At 34.6% G+C, this 19789-nt stretch overlaps 1 protein-coding gene, 1 long non-coding RNA gene and 1 other non-coding gene across 3 annotated transcripts; 1 reads left to right on the forward strand and 2 right to left on the reverse strand.

Moving 5' to 3' along the window:
* The first annotated feature begins 448 nt into the window (after window positions 1-448).
* LOC122602614 lies at window positions 449-1265 on the forward strand. Its single transcript, XR_006324339.1, has 3 exons — window positions 449-536; window positions 763-866; window positions 1075-1265. It is a non-coding gene; the product is annotated as an uncharacterized LOC122602614 (long non-coding RNA).
* A 7824-nt stretch (window positions 1266-9089) lies between these two features.
* On the reverse strand, window positions 9090-14493 carry LOC122603240 (pyridoxal reductase, chloroplastic). Its single transcript, XM_043775896.1, has 9 exons — window positions 14348-14493; window positions 14015-14252; window positions 13806-13899; window positions 13595-13718; window positions 13360-13461; window positions 12570-12721; window positions 9613-9706; window positions 9341-9522; window positions 9090-9228 (listed from the first exon to the last, which is right to left on the reverse strand). Exons 1-9 carry the CDS (start codon window positions 14432-14434, stop codon window positions 9225-9227), a joined length of 1077 nt encoding a protein of 358 aa, XP_043631831.1. The 5' UTR covers window positions 14435-14493; the 3' UTR covers window positions 9090-9224.
* Window positions 14494-14561: 68 nt separating this feature from the next.
* TRNAL-UAG lies at window positions 14562-14641 on the reverse strand. Its single transcript has one exon. It is a non-coding gene; the product is annotated as a tRNA-Leu (tRNA).
* Window positions 14642-19789: the final 5148 nt, after the last annotated feature.

Here is a 19789-nt window from a genome sequence, read left to right on the forward strand (position 1 = left end):
AAAAGACTATATAACTCATAAGTTGTATAATAATAATTCACTATTTGGACTTAATATATTTTATTAAGACTTTCCATATGAATATTTAATGGGATATAAACAATCAAATGTGACATTATTAAACTAATTATAATTTTGGACAAATTACAAGGATAACATCATTATTATATGTAAATCACAAAAATTACATATAATTCATACGACTTATTGCAGTTAACACGTTTTTATAATAATATTTCATACGAAGACTTGACAGGATATATATAAACGATATAAAGTGACATTATTAAACGAACTGTTCCGTTTGGACAATTTACAAGGACAACAGGACTAATATATATTGTTATTTGACAAGACAAAATGACATTTCCTAAGACACTAATATAGGACATGAACTTGTGCAATTAAACAAGTACTTACTGGATGACTTGTGGACAATGTAGGATTGTTGGACAGATATTGAGCGTGTTTCAGGTGTACTGATTGTTCCTGTTCTTGTTCGTTGACTTAGGTACATATACTTGTGCTGCTTTCAGGTAAGCTTCGTAGCCCCTCTTTTTACAAGTTTTGGAGTGGAAAGTATACTTATTTTTCAAACACTTTTGTCGATTTTTATTTTATGTTCAATATTGAGCCTGTGCGTATAGAGTTGCTTGTGCCATTTGACGTGTTTGTTCTTGATTGTATGTGTGTGATTATGTGCTTACTGGTCGTGCTTATTGACGTGTTTTTTGTGTGCATTGGATACTTGGACTGAGGCAGGTACCGTAAGACCAGACTTTGAGACTTTGCCGTGCTTATTAGGTGCTTGTACTAAGGCAGGTACCGTAAGACCAGACTTGAGACTTAAGGCAGGTTGTTGAAACGTAAGGCCACACTTTGAGTACTTTGGACTTTACGTGCTTGAGACTTGAGTACCTTGACTTATGGCGTAACTTTGCTCTTTATATATTTAACAACTACTTCTTTTGTACTTAAAGAATCGACATAAAACCTATTTCACTACTTTGTTTCTTGACTAAAACCTACGAACTCACCAACCTTTGTGTTGACATATTTTAGTATATTTTTCAGGTACTCAAGCAAATAAGGGATAATGACTTGCATGCTAGGACTAGACTTTGGAGATTAATGCTCCTTAACTTTGTCAGACTTTAAGGCTGCATGCCTTGACTTACTTATTGTTACGGACGTACTTCTAATGAGCTTTTCTAGCATTATTCTTACTTTGAACTCATATTTTAGGAATATATTTATTATATTCTATTTCATTTAGTGGTATTTATGTAATTCCATGTCGTGCTGTACTTTTCATGACACCTCATGTTTCCGCCAACGGTGGGGTGTTACAGAAATTGTGGTGTTGCTGATCTGGTGCCCACTGCGGCGCAGTGGAATTCTTCTGGTCCGGGAAGCATTTGCTCCCACTGCGGCGTAGTGGGTATGCTCTGGAAAAAAAAAATCTCTCGTTTCTTTTATTTATCGAGTCCAGTCATTTCATCTACAAATTATACCAAACCGTCAACACATTAAGTCCTATTATCTATTGTTGTTTATTAACTTACTACCATGAATTAACACTTATTGATTCTATCAAATCAACTAGAACAATACAATCCCAGCTTAGATACCACTAAATCATTCATGTATTATCAACAAAACACTAAATAAGAGACAAGAACTTAATATGTTGAGATTACAACAAAACGTTTATACAATCAACTTGAATTCAAAATATTATGCAGCCATTATTCATTGTGTCACTTCATCTCAATAGATGATGAAGTATTTAGCTAAACATAATCATAAACGAAACACAAATAGCAAAAGTATGAATAAACATATTATACCAAAGTGTGTAAGACAATGAAAAGCTAAAGAAATCGATGATTGAATGTCGTGAAACTCTCGAGCAACCCAATGATCTTGGAGAACGAATAAGCTGCTGAATATTGCCTTAAGAAACCATAAAATCGACTGGTTTTAAAAGATATTCGAATGGTAGGGTTTTGGTCTTGTATTTATAGTGTTTTCCAAAAGAGTTCTGCACCGACTCAAAATATGCGCCGCACAGAATTATCATGCGCCGCATATTCTTCAGCTTTGAAAAATTTGATGCCCGATATGCGCCGCACCCTCTATCCATGCGGCGCATATGACCAATGCCCAAATCTTCAGCCTTAAAATCACACGAGATATGTACCGCACGTATAAGTCATGTGCCGCATATCCTTATCCTTCGGCACAACTTTGTAAATTCATCTCGTCTTCACACGAACTTGTCCACGAACCATCCTAATGCATCTTTTAGCCATCCAAAAGCCATTTCTAACTATTGTACCTGTTCTAAACCTGAAATCACTAACAATACCATCAAAGCATCGAATATACATACAATTTACACATAATTAAGCATAAAACGACTTATAAACGATATGGGAATAAAATTGACATATCAATAATTAAGCATGATGCTTTATTCTTTAGATATAATAATAAATAGGTACTTTTATCATTATCAGTTGAATAGTGACAACACAATTATACTACAATCACCTTTTCATTTGTACATACTAAATCTCGTAACCAAACTTTTTTATATACACATATATTGTATTTGCATAATATGAAATGATAAATGACTTTTTAATTCTTAAAATATTTAAAAAGTTTAGTTAGGATGCCCCATAAAAGGTGATGAAAGGCAGCTTTGTCGACCATAATGTCATAGTTTATATTCATGATTGAAGTTGTATGACTACTAACCACAATGTCATTTTGATCTTGACGAGCAACATAGTTTGTGTGGCCTTGTTTGGATTTCAATAAGTTGCCTCAACAAGTCATTCGTGGATGATCGACGGCTAGGAAACAATTGGGCGAAAGATTAAAAGTAAAAGGGATGAAAGGTTGATCAATGGAAACAAGTTATTTAGAGGCCGATTTTAATGAGATTGGGAATGTTGGGGTGTCGGGCTTGGAATTGGTTGAAATCCGGTCTTTCAATTTCTTGACTAAACACTTGGTGGGTTTGAAGGTCTTTAGAATTGGGATGTTTGCCTCCATTGACCTTGGCTTTGATTTGGGTAAAAAGAAATACGGTTACAATTCTCTTGGATCAGTTATGAGTAACCATCATTCTCAAATGAGTTTGGGTTTGAAGGATACTCACCAAATTGGCCTTCGGAATGCTTTGGAGGAGAAGTAGCATGATATTGATCACTAAGAGAAGGAGGAGTATTACATATCTTGAATATGATGCACTTGATAAGATGAACATGTGCCCATCTTATCAAGACGGCGGGTAATAGCTTCAAATTGATTAGAAATTGACTTAAGGTCCATTTCTGATCGGCCAGAAGATGGAAATATAATAGAAGATGGAAAATTGCTTCCAATCATGGTGATGTTCGATGAGTTTTTCAATGAGATCCCAAGCCTCATCAGTGTGAAGATCCATTAGGTTTTTTTGGGAGATCGCATCCAAGGTGAGGCGACACACCATAATCAAACCTCCATTTCTCCTACCCGTTGTCCCCCTTTCTTGGCCCTCCCTTTAAGGGGTTGTTGCGTAAGACGTGAATAACACCCACTAGAACGCCCGTGTATTATATCATCAACTTGATGAATTAATTTCAAGATATAAGGCTTTCCTATTATAACAGGTTGTTCAAAAGGATCCCCCGTTCTTCCATCAAATATTCTGATTTTCCTGGAGATTCAGGTTCAAATACCCATGAATTAGCTGTTTGCTTACCAGCTTCATATAATTAAGAAAACACTAGTTTTCTAGAAGCTTCTTGTTCATCTCTCTCATCAAAAGGAGTTATTCGATAATGTTTGTCTAGCAAATCCCCCGCTAACCCGAGTGAAGATTCAAATATTTGTCCTACATTCATTTGTGAAAGTACTCCTAATGGGTTGAAGACCATGTCAACAGGTCTTCCATCTTGCAAATAAGACATATCTTGTCTAGGAACATTTTTTGAAACGATACCCTTATTTCCATGTCTTCCGGCTACTTTATCGCCTACTTTAATTTCACGTTTTTGTAAAATATATACACGAATACTTTCGGTTTGCTCTGTCTCTTCTGTCTTAGAACTCTGGACCCATCTCACATCAATAACCCGACCTTTACCGCCTATAGGTAGTTATAGACAAGTTTCTTTTGAAGTATATACCCTCATGCCAAGTATGGTTCATAACAATCTATCTTTCGGAGCGTACGGTGATTCTGTCACCATTTGGGGCGTTAATTTACCTACTAAAATATCACCCATTTCCACCCAATATCCTAGCATTAAAATTCCATTTTTGTCTAAATTTCGGAGTAAATGGACTTCTAAATGCGGTATTTCGTTAGTGACCCTTTCGGGGCCTTGATTAATCTGAATTTCATATTTACGTATGTGAAAAGAGGTATAAATATCTTCATATACTAAGCGCTCGTTGATGAGTACTGCATCTTCAAAATTGTAACCTTCCCACTGTAGAATGTTTAGATCACATAAGTGCCATCAAGATTGTGGGTACGACACCTTTGCAGCAACCCTCGTTCTAAAGTTTCATAAATTGTTTAACCAACTTCTTGATAAAAGTTGATAATACAATTGCGAGTCTAAGTAAGCTTAGAGGTCGATAAATACTTTTGTAAAAACTTGGTAGCTAACTCATCCCATGAAGTAATGGATTACTTTTAGGGTAAATTACACGGATGATACTTAAAGTATATACAAAATTACGGGATTGATACCTGATATGTCGTATTTTATGCCCATTTCCCATAGCTTAAAGTGTCGTTTAGTAAGTTTTACGAGTCGTTTTCGTATACATTTGGTGCGTTTATGGTATTTGTTAGTGTTTCAGGTGGAAAACAGGTACCTAAGCGATATTTTGCAGTAAATGAAGTTTCTGGAGCAAAACAGGTGTTTACGGATGATTCACGTGGGTCGTAGTTGAAGAAATAAAGAAAGTCAAAAGGTCAAAGCTGGTCAACTGGAGGGTGTGACGCACTTTAGCTTGTGCGTCGCCGTTATTTGTGTCGAGGAAATAAGTGCTTCGCACCTTAGAAAATGTGCGACGCATATTTGCAATAGACGACAAGGCCAGTCAACAGAAGTCAAAGTCAACGGAAGTCAATAGAGAATGTGCGACGCACTTTGTGAAGTGCGACGCACCTGGGCGCCGTTTCTGCACACTTTTGTACTCATATAAATAGCTTGCAAACATTTCCAAAAAACCGATCTTTCAATTTCCAGACGATTTTAAGAGCATTTTCTAGGGTTTTTATCATCTTTCATCATTTTGGAGGATCTAAGGCTCATACGGAATCATTTCGTTATTCGATTTCATTTCCTTGTATTCGGTAACAATGAAATCTTTCGTTTTGATTTGTTCTTTCATATTTAATATGAGCGGCTAATCGCCTTTTCATCCATCTTGATGGAGTGAGACATTATGTAAGGATTGCACAATTTCATTAATTCAAACGATTTGATTTAACGTTGTGTCGTAATCTTGATCTATTATTTCTTTATTATTTAATTGTTGATTGCGGATAATTTATATTCATTTCTTGGTGACGACTAGGGTTTGGGTATATGTTATTTTAATTGCTTTTCATGAAGTAATTAGTTCTATGTCGGGTACGGTAGAAAGTAATCATTAATTAATAAGAATTAACGGGTTAATGGTTTGGTACAATCAATAGGCACAATTGTTATCTGAAATGACCAAAACCATTGTTTAACTAGAGAAGTTATAAATAGATGTCTCGGGGTACCGGTCTTAATAATGAAACTAGTTATTCAAGAGAGTCGAATAAATTGTTAACATGACGGTACGGGGTTGGCAATTAATTTGAGTCTCGGTTGTTAAATCTTTAATTGAATTTGAGCTTCATCAAAAGTGCAATCCTAGCATGTGTCGAGCGAAGTCAAGATGAGTGACCTTTAAATTCTTGTTTTAAACTACAGTCTCCTTTCCGATTAATCCTTTTACTAATTTTCAACTAACTACTTGCATCGTGGCAACTCGGCCACAAAACCCCCCATTTTTACTTGAATCATTTAACGTTTTTCAAATGCTTGTTTAAGTCCTTGCGAACGATCTCGGCTTACCATTTCTCACTATACTGCATACGATCAGGTACACTGCCTGTGAGTGTGTAGTTATCAGTATTTTTCGGTAAATCGTGTTATAAATTTAAAGCTAGATTTCGCACATCAATACCTCACGTGCACATCACGTGGCTTGACTTAACGGCCAAATAGACGGTTGCAGCGATAGGTATGGTTAGTGTAAGTTTTTGACAATGATGGGTATGTCTCGAGTAACTTTTAGATTATAGGTATATGACTAGTGTAGTTTAGAACAAACTTCGGGTATAATTTATGTAATTTAGCCTTAATTTTAATATGTTTTTTGATATTAACTTGTGTCACAAACATTTTTCTATTGTTCTTATGAGTACTAGAACGGTATTCGCGTGATGCGTTGGTAGAGGTGGCGGCGACTATGGCGATGTAATGGCGGCGACAGTGGTGGCGACAACGGGTGGTGGTGCGCGGTGGTGGTGGTGGCGGCGAGTAATGTAAGTTATTGATGTAATTTGGTTTAAATGTATTATACATCATGCTTAAATGTATACATTGTTGACAGTTAAAAACTCTATTTACTTTATAATATAGTAACCATAGATACTGTAAATTTATAGAACTTAATGTCCACTATTCCAACTTAGAGTGTGTAAATCTTTATAATGATTTTATTTATGTATTAGCAAAGAGCAATATTGTAAATTTACAAAACTTAGTGTTCTTAGATAATTTCTTTGTATCTTGTATTGGCTTAAATGTTTGAAAATGTATTGGATTATAATTGGGAAAGATAATTATAGTACAAGCATTTAAAAAAGTATAAAAAGTACAAGGTTTTTCCTCATTCTTCTTCTTTCTTCCTTTCATCTCCGACCACCACCACCACCATCTCCGACCACCACCGTGATCCTCCGGCGACGGCGACCATCTCCGGGGAGACTTACACATGTGTAAGTACAATTTTTTTAGCATTTTAGGGTTTAAATTTTTTAGATTTTTTCTTTCGCGAGACAACCACCACCAGCCACCATCATCTCCGACCACCCCAACGGCCCAACCATGCCGTCGGCGCTGGAAGCAAGGGCTTCGCCCGTACTGTAGCAAACCGTCACCATCTCTTGGATCGCCGCCCATCAAATCCATAAGATTCTTATATGCGTCTCTTGACGGTCAGCTTAGAAACGGATGAGGGCCTTTGGCCCGTACCGTATCCACCTGAAATATAAGATTCTAATTCTCGCCATGTGTAAGTTATACCTTTTTAAATGCTTGTAATATAAATAACCCACCCCGAATTATAATTACTTAATATCTATAGTAATTGTATTTCAAGGACGAGCGGCTGGGAGGCTGCACCTATAGACAGTCCGGTTGTTCATGTCATTTATATCACATAACTCTGAAGCAAATGACTCGTACAACTTTCAATTGTTATATTGTTGCTACCAAAGGAGATAACTTTAGATTTTTTAACCGAGCTTAAAAGCCAGATAAAGTATTAGTTTGATCATGTATTTTGATAGGTTTGCATTTTGCAATAAAGTTTAATTGATATTGTTAAGTGCCTTTGTTAACCATATCTATGATTAAAAAAAAACAACTAAAGAAAAAAAATATGTTTTTTGGCCCGTTAATTCGTGTTAACGAGAGCTTTTCAATTATATATATATTTTTTTTATTTAACAAACTAGTAGGGTGTTTTAGTGAGTGTAAAAAGTGCAAACGATATAAAATGAAAAATAAAAACTAAAGTTATTAAAGGGTAAAAGTAAAAATTGTATCAAAAAAAGCCTATCACCAATAGCTTGATATTCTTGAAGCTTTTGAAAAACAAAATCTTTTTTACAATGGTATCAAGTCATTGAATGAATACCAAGAGTTTATGAAAGCTTTTTTAACTTGAGGTTACTATATTTTTAGGGATTAGTTTCCTGGAATGTAACTATCTTTGACCGAATGTTTATAGTAGGAAAAAACTAAAGTTATGTGTATTGTATGTAAGTAACTTAAAAAAATGTTTATTGTATGTAAGAAAACATACGTGGCAACCATATATAAGTGTCACTTGTCAAATTTTAATTGGTTGAAATGAAATTCTTACATACAATAAACATTATTTCAAAGTTATTTACATACAATACACACAACTTTAGTTATTTCCTACAATAGAAATTCGTTCAAAATTTCTTACATTCGAGGAAACTAATCCCATATTTTTATTTCATTTGTTTAAACCTTGAGAAACAAGCTATTTGTACCTTATATAATCAATGTTAGCTTATAATATGGTTTATTAGATAAATTATAAGGATTATTACCTATGGATGTAATTAACTATGACCAAATGTTTATGTTATATAAAAATTTTGTAAAATGTCTATGTCATGTAATGAACTTTCAAATCCCGATTATTGGATGTAGCTGACCAATCAAAACTTATGCGTGACAACTTATATGGTTGTCACGTATATCCGGATACATCTAATAACCAAGATTTGAAAGAAAAAAAAAGAAGAAAAGAAAAAAGATTACATTACATATACATTTTATGAAATCTTTACATAACATAGACATTTTGTCATAGTTAATTCCTAAATTATATTGTTTACTCAATTACTTGACGTCCATTGCTCTTGTAAATATACGAGGGATTATTACCTGTGAATGTAACTAACTATGACAAAATGTCTATTTTATGTAAAGATTTCATACAATGTCTATGTAATGCAATGAACTTTCAAATCCGGTTAATGGATGTATCTGGGTATATATGACAACCATATAAGCTGTCATGTGTAAGTTTTTGATTGGTAAGGTACATCTAATAATCGGGATTTGAAAGTTGATTACGTAAATAGACATTTTACAAGATCCTTACAGAACATAGACATTTGTTCATAGTTAGTTACATGAATAAGTAATAAGCCCAATATACTATACACATTTTCGAGCAGCATATCCAACTTTTAAACATTCCACAGCTAACTGTTGACACATTTTCAGTCCCTGCTATAACTTGTATATCATTCAAACCGGACTTGTTCAGACAAGTAAATATCATGTATCAATAGGATATCTAAACATGTCACCACGCCAGTTTCATAGGACCGTATTTCCTCAAGGTTATCTGTAGATCGACAAACATACAAGGTAGTATTACTCAAATGTATTAACAGATCTCTTCACCCAAAAAAAATTATTAACAGATCTATCTGAATGTAAACTGAAGAAGACTATACCTTGTCTGGAAGACATTTTGTATCATCTTGCCAGGGGATTCACGTGCAGCGTACTCCAATTGATCCATTTCACTGGCCCCAAGCTTCCAACCTAAAGCTCCCAGATTCTCTTTGGCTTGTTTAACAGACTTAACTCCTGGTATTGGAATAGTACCTTTAGAGATGCACCAATTTATCGCAACCTGCCAAATCCCAATGATACTCATAACAACCTTACATGATTATTCATTCACAATAGTCAACCAGTTAGTAAACAAGGAACAGGCACACACCTGCGGTACGGTTTTGCCCCTCTTTTGTGCTATTTCTTTTAATGAGATTAACAAAGGTTCTATACCTGAAATAATCTGTCTGAACAGCAAACTCCTGTGAAACACAAGATAAATGGAAGCTATTAACCTTATCATCTCTTCTCTAATCTCTAATAAAAGAGAACCTTAAATCCTAATTGAGACGTCTGAACCAATAGATGAAGTAAAAACATTAATTTAAAGCCATTAGATCCCTTTGCTGAGGTTTAGAGCGTTGAACTACCCATCTTTACAAGTTAATCAGGAGATTGATCCTAATACTGGAGACGGGCCACACTAAATCAAATCAGGCCCAGTAAAACAATTAAATAAAATCATATGTGGTGATGGCCTGATGGGGGAGTTATCTACGGAACAAGTAGTTTTGGATGACTGATTAAATAGATAACTGCTGACTGATTAATAGATAACTGCCAGTTTAGGATTAGTATCAATAGTAGGTTTTTATTCTATGCGGCAGGTCAGGTTATTTTACATTTAGCAAACTTTGTTTGTTCTAGGAGAATTATCCATCTCGAATAGGGTTATCTATCATGTAAGAAGATGAGGCAACGGTTAGGAATAAGGAGCACACACACAAGAATGAGAAAATAACAAGAATGAAATCCTAGTTTTCACAATCCACTGTCGTTCGGAAGTTGTAACTGAATCTTTGACTATCTTAGTGCCAATGGTCCCACTGTCACGATGACCAGGGTCTGACCTTTCAAACTCGTTCATCCTGAATCTTCACAATGTATCTAAGTTGTTCTCTTGCAAAGCACACCTTTTTGTGCCCACGAGATAACGTGAACCGGACTTCCTTTTTCTTCGGAAGTAATATATTCTCATCTTCTATGCCAAGTTAACAAAGTATAACGAACCTCTCGTGTCCACAAGCTACCACGAGATTACCTTTAACAAGTTTCCAGTGCCCATGCATGATCTTAACCTCATGCCCTAGGTCATACAACTGCCCAACTAAAATTAAACTTTTCTTCAAGCTTGGTATAGCCCTCACATCTCTCAAGATGGTACGGTTGAAGTTGTCAAATCAATATCTCCTATGCCTGTAACATCAGGTATCATCATTTGCTAGCTTACTTTTCCAAAGTCTCTTACTTTAAGATTATTCAACGTCTCACTATTGTGGGCAGCATCAAACGAAGCACCAGAATCCATTACCCAAAAATATACACTACTAATCAAAGCATCTGAGTTAATAATGGGGAAGTAGTATTCACTTCTTTCTTTTCATTCGGACATTAATTCCTAAAATGACCGACCTCTTTACAGTTCCAACAAGTCACATCATTATGAGCCCAAATGACTCATTTTCTTGTTTCAGCTTCCACTGCCTCTATTATTACTCCTTCTGCCACCTACATTCAACAAGTCACTTGCCAATTCAACAGAATTTTTTTGTCTAACGGCTTCACCTAGAATTAAATCTTGAATCCCTTTAAAAAGTGAGCTCTTCGGATCCAGTTGTACTTGTAACAGCTGTAATGGTTCCGGAACTCTCAGGTAATGAAGATAACAGTAGCAAAGCATGGACCTCATCATCGAATTTTATCTGCTGACTTAGGTCTAGACAAAATCGAGATCAAATTATTGATGTGCACAACTTCCTTCATTCATTCTCATATTCACCAAATCTCGAATCAAGAAAATTTTATTTGTTGTCGAAGTCTTCTCATGCATATTAGACAACGCATCCATGATTCACTTCGCTTTCTTCTCTTTCAAAATGAAACATCCTTTGATAATATTAACCAAATAACTGTCTTAGTTTTCTTATTCAAAGTTTCCCATTCGTCTGGTTTAATCTTCTCTGCTCTTTCACCCGACAATACCACGTCCAATTCCTTTTGAACTACCAAATCCTCTACTTGTATCTTCCACAACCAAAATCTTTCCCACTAAACTTTTAAATCGTAATCTGTCGTCGTCTGCCATTACAATGACCATAACGAACAACTGATCACGAGGACAAGAGAAAAACCATAAATCTGCTGATTAACAATGAAAACCAAATCGACTGTTGATTGACACTGTATACCCGAAAACCAACTACCGATTAATGCAGTATACCCAAAATCGAAGCTTACGGACCTCGAATCCCCAAAATCGACTGTTAACTCACGACCTAAAACCCTAATCTGCCAAATCAACCCCTGATATGCCCAATTGAACCCTAATCTGCCAAAATCTGACCAAATTATGCCCAATTCAGACCTAATTCTGCCTAAATCAGACCTTAATGAGGCTGTTCTGGCTGATGGAGGTGGCTGGTTTTGACCGGAACCCTAATCTGGGTGACAGCTATGGTGATGGTCTTGGCCGGAATCCTAATCTGGTTGACGGCTGTGTAGTCTGTGTAAACCTTACTCTTGATACCACTTGTTAGGAATAAACATCACACACGCAGAACAATGAGAAAATGACAAGAAGGAAGAACACAAGAGATTTAACATGGTATCTCACACTAATCTGTGTGAACTAATCCACGGGGGGCAAACAGGTTTTATATTGATTTCCACAAAAATACATGTACAAGAGATTTGCTTATATAGGCTACAGATTAGGGTCGCTAAACTTGCTCCCTAAGTTTGCTAACATAACCGGGCCGAAGTGATTGAGGGGCCGGTTTTACTTAGCTCAAAGAAATAAGGCATGTTGCCCTATTAGTCTCTGAAATTTAGTAACCCATTTGAGTGGGTTGATGACAACACCTGTCAAAAGCAACTATCTTGTTTGTTCTTATTACAATAAAATCAGATTCACTTTCTATCAGAGATTAGTTCATAGATCATACTTGTTCTTGAAAGATGCTTTTAGTTAATGAAAGGGAAATTTTTATTAATAAACTCAATGTCGATAACATCAGCGGGAGTCTATTTAACTAGTTCAGAGAGGGAAAAGAGAAGCAAAATTACCTTGGTCCACGTGGAAGATTAGAAGGTGAGTACTTTCCAGTAAGCATGCCAAGACCCAACGGACTGTAAGATATCACACGGATTCCCAGTGAATCACATATATTCTTGATCTCCACTTGATCTTCACCCATGCTCAACAATGAAAATTGGACCTATTATAAGGTTTCAAAAGAGATCATTTATGGAAGGCATACATGGAGATGGAAAGAATTAATTCAATATAAGCATACCAAACTATTAGAGCATCTTACTCCAGATCCCTTAATCTGGAGTGGTTGAAAGTTTGCATATGTTCATGGTTTATTAAATCTTTAGGTGAATTGGACTGTGTTGCGTGTTGGATCTAAACTCTTTATGAGAACAAAAAAACATAACTCCATGATTTCAAAATATAATTAAGTAGTATATGTACCTACCTATGCTCTTTAGATTTTCTGGAAGATGGTTTATTAGATTATTGTCTGCATTTTCCCTTGTAAATTTCAGCTGCAAGGTTGATGTTTTCACCAACTTGTAGGGAAAGTAGGCAATAATGGTGAATGTTACCTTCCACATGGATGATTATTATGAAAATTAGACTTTTGTGTAGCCACTTTATTTACTGGTGAAATTAAACATGCTGCATCATGAGGTCAGGGAATGCAATATAAGTGTTTTAGCAGTGGTTTTCTGCAGGGGTATTTCAGCTCTGATGATTTTACAAACAAGTAATTAATTAATGATGTCTGATAATGATTATCAGCAGTCTTATCTTAGAAAAAGAGATAATAATGGCACAGGTAATTAGTACCTGAGCTGTAGATAAAGGCACTCCTCGTTCCTTAAGGTAATCATGTATCTTGAGTAGCTGCTTTGGCCCATAGTTGCTCACCCCAACTGCTCGAACTAAACCCTGCAAGGTATGAAATTTAAGATGATGGGTACTCATAAAGTAAGTTTCAGATTATATATAACAGTCTAAAGTGTTGATAAATAATGGTTAATGTGATTGGTTCAAAAAGGCAACTACAATTTGGGGGGTGCACCTTGTCATACATAGCGACTAAACCATCCCAAAGAGCCCGGTCTTGAAAAGGAGCATAGTTAGCAGTGGACCAATGTAGTTGTGCTATACCAATTTGGTCGATTTGCAATCTATCCAAAGACGACCTGATAAATTACACATCTCTTATTCACAGGCCATATAAAATATACTCACAGGCCATATATGTGATGGACAGAGAGATTGGGATATACCTGCAAGCGTTAACATATTGGTTGGGAGTGAGGCGCCAGGGGTATGCAGCAAACTTTGTGGCAATGACAACGTTATCGCGAATTTGGGGTGGTCCTGCGGGAGTATATGATGTACTAAATACATGAGGAATTAAATGGTAAAAATATATATAGATATATAGATAGTAATACGAGTAAAAAGAAAGAAAGAAAGAAGGGAGGGAGGGGACCTTGAAATTGGGTAATGAAAGTTCCAAGGAGCTTCTCGCTCTGGGCATTGAGAATGCCAGTGCCATAAGAATCGGCAGTGTCGAAGAGGTTGATGCCATTATCAAGAGCCAGGTTAAATAAGAGCTGGAGCTCAGCGTCCATGGATGGCTGGTACCCCCACACAAGTTGATTCCCCCACGCCCACGTTCCAAATCCCATTCTAGATACACTCACGCTTCCTCCCCCCAACAATTTCACCTGCCCCCCCCCCCCCCCCCCCCCCCCCACACACACACACACACATTTCATCAAATACTATCCTATTACTGCTTACTAAATTTCAATTAACTTACCTTAGGAAGCTTGCTGTTCTGCTGCCAAGGCCATGAAAAAGAAGAACAGGGGATTTTGATCATCGCCATCGCCATCGCCATCGCCATTAATTGATAACGCACGCACTATGCCATCTACCGTTTATTATTATTGGTTGGTGGCTATACAACTGCTCAACTGAAACAAGCAGATAGCTCAAACTAAAATTTTTAAAAAGTTAACAAATCGTTATTTTGACAGCTGTGGGATTTGAACCCACGCCCTTTCGGACCAGAGCCTAAATCTGGCGCCTTAGACCACTCGGCCAAACTGTCCTTGTGTATCTATTCTAGATTTAACTTGTTTTATTATAGTTATTACAATTATTATTACACCCTGTTTTCGCTAATAAGACATGGACCAAATAACAACCCCTGTTGATATTGTTTCATTAATTTATATAGTATATTATAAAAGTTGTATTGTATGGTAAACAAATCAATATATATATGGTCAATCAAGTAAAAATATCGCTATAAAATCATGTTTTTTGTTAAATGCATCTATTTTGGATGCATATTCATCGAAATGGATACATCCAACAATAAAAGTAATTTTTTTGATTTTGACGGATCAATGTTTTGTTAAACACATGATATTTAGCTATACACTATGTACTTTTAATGCATCAAAATGATGTTTTTTAGTGTTTTTACTGTGTTTTTATTTTAAGGGTGTTGTCACTAGAAAACCACCGTATCTATATCTATAGATATAAAGGGATGAGAATATGTAACTATGATGTACCTGAGTTTGAGTATATAACCTCTCATATCTTAAAATTAAATCAATCAAAAAAACATAATTTCTCAATCATTTATTCATTATATAATAAATATTAAAAAACTAGTATGTGAGGATTCTATAACTAAATTTTGGTACAAGACAACCAAACATTTACTTTTCATATATTATCATAAAACAAGTAAGACATATTGTGGGCTTGACATATGTCTTTTTTATTTTAAAAATTAAAATTAATGCCTCAAGGGTAATTTTGTATTTTACATTCTTCTCTTAATACGCATTTATTCAATTTTACTTTTAGTTTATCTCCACTCACTCCAACCTACGTGACTTCTTCCCACAACAATCATCAAATACTCACCCCATGTTTAATTCCCATATAGTGTTAATCTTCAACCTTATCGATCAATAAATCCTTTTACTATTATCACCGATTCCTTTTAACGTTGTTTCCACTACCATTTGTAAATCCTTATACATTTCATCATATATAGCCACCACACAGATCCCCCATCTCAGTTTTTACCATGTATGGATGATTAAACACATGTCTGAACTTCTTGTGTTTTAGATTAATCAAACCACATCTAAGAATATCATTCGTTGAAGGGTTGATTTTCGATGCTTCATTAGATGATTTTTGGTTATGTTTCTCGAGTTAAAGAGTGTATTTTTCTAGGTAAAAAAAATATTTATATAGAACAGCTGCTAGATTTAAGCATCATTATTATTGTCTACAAAAAGCTCTTTTCTTCCGATCGAAGATGTGTGGCTGCCGTGTCTAATTCTTTGGTGATTACAATACAAACATTTATATGGCGCATCAATCATGTATTTGTATTAAACTAGCGTTGTACCCGCGCGATGCAGCGGAGAATAAGAAAAAAACGCCAGTAGTTTGATGGTGGTTTGTGGGGCGGCGGCGATGAAAAAGAAAAAAAATAAGTCGGCGGCAGTGGATGGTTGTTTGATGGTGGTTTTTGGGGCGGTGGTGGATGGTGTTTATGGGGGATAGCGTACATAGAAGGTGGATTGCGGCGGTGGATGGTGGTATTTGGGGCAGTGGTGGATGGTTGCTCATGATCATGGTTTAAATAGATCCATTTCGAAAATCGGATGAACGTATGTGTGTGTAATGAGCGTGATGGAGAAAAAATAGGGTAGTGTAAATTAGGAGGGCATAAAAGACATTTTAAAGGTAGAAGCGTTAAAAGGGGTGGGGTAGTTTGCTTATTAATAAAGTATAGATTGTAGCTTTTTATATTTAGTCCCGTAAGTTACACGTCCAGTTTTTTTTATCTGGTTTCTATGAAGATACTTACCATCAAAACAAGTCAAAGTGCATCAATGGAGTATTTATTAGTAACTAGAACAATACCCGTGCGTAGCTCGGGTTACACTTACTTATCAAGTACATTTTTATTTTACTTGCATATGTTTAGTTGTCTTATCACCGATGATTAAATTAAGATTCAGACTCACCGATGTAATTTTAACTTAATTACATAGGTTTTCATCACGATCTTCCACATTTAATACAAAACTACATGATTTTATGTGGTTTTCATACTTATATATCTATAATACCATAAAATCAACCCAAACCCCCTTACTCTTATATCTGATTTTTTTTCACTTTTTTTTAAATAGCAAAAACTCTTACATCAGATTTGATGTACTTAAAATGTCACAATATTCGGTATACCTACCACTTAAGATACATAATCTATCGAAAACATATTTAATAGAATAATTTAAAATATCTATTAACTCCTAAAAAAAATAGCCCTTTTCATATCAATACCTACACTACCCACGGGCACCGCCATCATCACCATTCGCTACCTAAACCACCATCCCCACCCGGTATCGCCACAACCTACATTACCCGACGCCACAGCTGTCACCACCACTCGTCGTGGCTACCATCATGACCACCACCACCACTTGTTGCCGTTAGCACCATCATCACCACCACCAATCACCACAATTACCATCATCGTTGTCCCGTGTCATGTCTGACATGGAAATGTTTAAGGTTATAAGTTATCATATAAATTAAAGCTATTAAAGCTTTTACCTGGTTATATGTAACTACTTAAAATTTATTATTAATAACTTTAATAAACTTACTCATAAGAAATATAAGTCTTAAATAGGAAATGAAAAATTGATGATGTAATAAAACTATGAATCTTTAAGGTTAAAATTTTATGTAAATGTTTTAACTTGATTAGAGTCTCATTTGTATATACTTATTTTTTTAATATTGAAGATGACCTAATGAATAAACGGGTGGTTATTCACATTTCCGCATTAACATTATAAAGCGAAAAAGGACAAAGAAGCTTTCACGGTTCCATCTGCCTCCATTCTTTTTTGCCTCTGCAACTCGGCAAACCTCTTTGCCTCCACCATAACCCAAATGAAAGTAAATAAAACTTTGAGTTTTTATTTAAGATTTAAAAAAGTATTTTAAAGTATCGATGATTCATGAAATTGTACATTTTAATATTTATTTTTGTAAACTCGTATTCAACATGTACAAATACAGATGAACAATTCATCAAATTTGCACATTTTATTTTAATAAATATAAGTATTCCAAATAATAAATTTTTTATATTTAATGATCATATAATGTAAATATGAAATTTAGAATGACACAAAGTGAGATTATGATGTGTTATGTATATGGTTAAATTATCATTATATAAATTTTTTACATTTAATGATTATGTGATTAGCATGAGTAGTTAGTGAATGAACAAAAACCATATATAATTTACCTTAAACATTCTACCCAATATATTGAATATGTATGCCACATGATCAAATTAGTCTAATAAACCATCGTACTTATTTGCTCTCAAAACAACATCAAATGCATCAGGTTTCGATATTATCATGCAACAATATAACATAATGAAGAAAAAAAGTTGATTAAATCCTTAAATAAAGTCAACTTAACACAGAACAATTCGAAGTAAATGATTGACGTCCCTATAAAACTAAACTTCAAAACATAGATATTAGAATAAGTAAACCAAAAAAGATATTTTATAAAAATGAAATAAATGACATCTAAACATTTCTTCATCATCTTCAACAAACAAATTGTTCGTCCAGTTTTAGTTTTAACATTGATTTGATCTTTCTTGGCTTCGTTTAATCCTCTGCATCGTCAACATCGAGAATCTCCTACAGGAAAAAAAAAGATACGTGAAATCAAAACGACGAGTAAGTATTGTAGACATGTTAATTACCAGATTAAAATGATCAAGATGATCTTCATCACTATGAATTTCATCCAACAGAAGTCATAGATAGGAAATACATCATGAGCTTGAAAATTCACCTATATAGCATGATTAATAATTTACGTTGAATCAAAGGATAGAGTAAATAACAAAATATTGTATATCATCCAAGAGTATAAAGTCATCTAACAGAGCAAATTCATCATTACCATCATAGTCTAAATTGTCAACTTAATTGCTCATCATCTAGATCGTGGATTACAATCACATTGTCCCATTTCTAGTTCTTTAAGTTATCTTTTTGTTTTCATTTTTTCAACATTCTGAAAATGAAGGACACAATTAGTCACATTACATATGAATCGTCTTAAATATATGAAAGAAACTATACCTTGGTAGGTGACTTGATGATATCGACGTCGAAGACGTATCATTTGATGTTTTGTTTGAAGCCACTTTTCATTTTTACTTCTCTAGGTGTATACCTTAGCGAAGGTTCTGAGTAAAATAAGTGTGGTATGTATATATTTATATAATGGTATGTTCATGAAATAATTGGAAGGGAAGTTGTGTATGTAAAATTTAAATTTCCACAATTATCTCCTCAGTTAGTTTGCTAGATGTGAAAACATGCTTGCTTAAATTTAAAATTGCAAGTTTATTGTCTTACATATACAAAATAAATCCCAGTAGATAAGAACAAAAGAAAAATCTAAGAAGCACATGTTTTCTTGTTGATCAACAAACTATAAGATATAATCCACTTTAAAAGGAGGTATTTTTGTGGTGGTGATGAAGTACATTTTCAATCGGATGGACATAATTATTTTGGAAAGTCACTCATCGGTAGCAATATAGATATATAATAATTCACTAATAAAATTTAAAAAAAAAAAATTCACCGTGTATCAATTCTCATCAAGGTTATGCTAAAGTTTTATAAAAGAAATCATGGTGCATCAGTTTTTATCAAGTTTATGCTAAAGATTCACAAAATACAAAAAATTGTTGTGCATCAATGTTATGCTCAAAGCTGAAGAAAGGTTAAACATGATCACTGTATCTTAATTCATATACTAAGAGTTCAACAATGAATGACAAAGTTTTGTTGTGCATCACTTTTATTTTTGTAATGTGTTCGTATATTACGACTTAACATTTAAATCAGAAATGAAAAATCATATAATGCGAGATTCTGAAAAATGTCAAAGAAAAATTATTGTGCATCAAACTTTAGTTGAAAACATTATTGTGCATCTGATTAATCATTAAACTGATGAAGGTGCATCAAAAAATAATAAAATAGTTACTTTTTTTTTTTTGTTTAGCATATGCTAGAATAATAATAAGGAACGAATGTCGTAAGGCTGATACTAATTTTAAATAGAAAACTTATTTATTTAAATAAAAGTCTTG

Source organism: Erigeron canadensis, chromosome 6 (assembly GCF_010389155.1).
Source record: "Erigeron canadensis isolate Cc75 chromosome 6, C_canadensis_v1, whole genome shotgun sequence".
NCBI classification, from domain to species: domain Eukaryota; kingdom Viridiplantae; phylum Streptophyta; class Magnoliopsida; order Asterales; family Asteraceae; genus Erigeron; species Erigeron canadensis.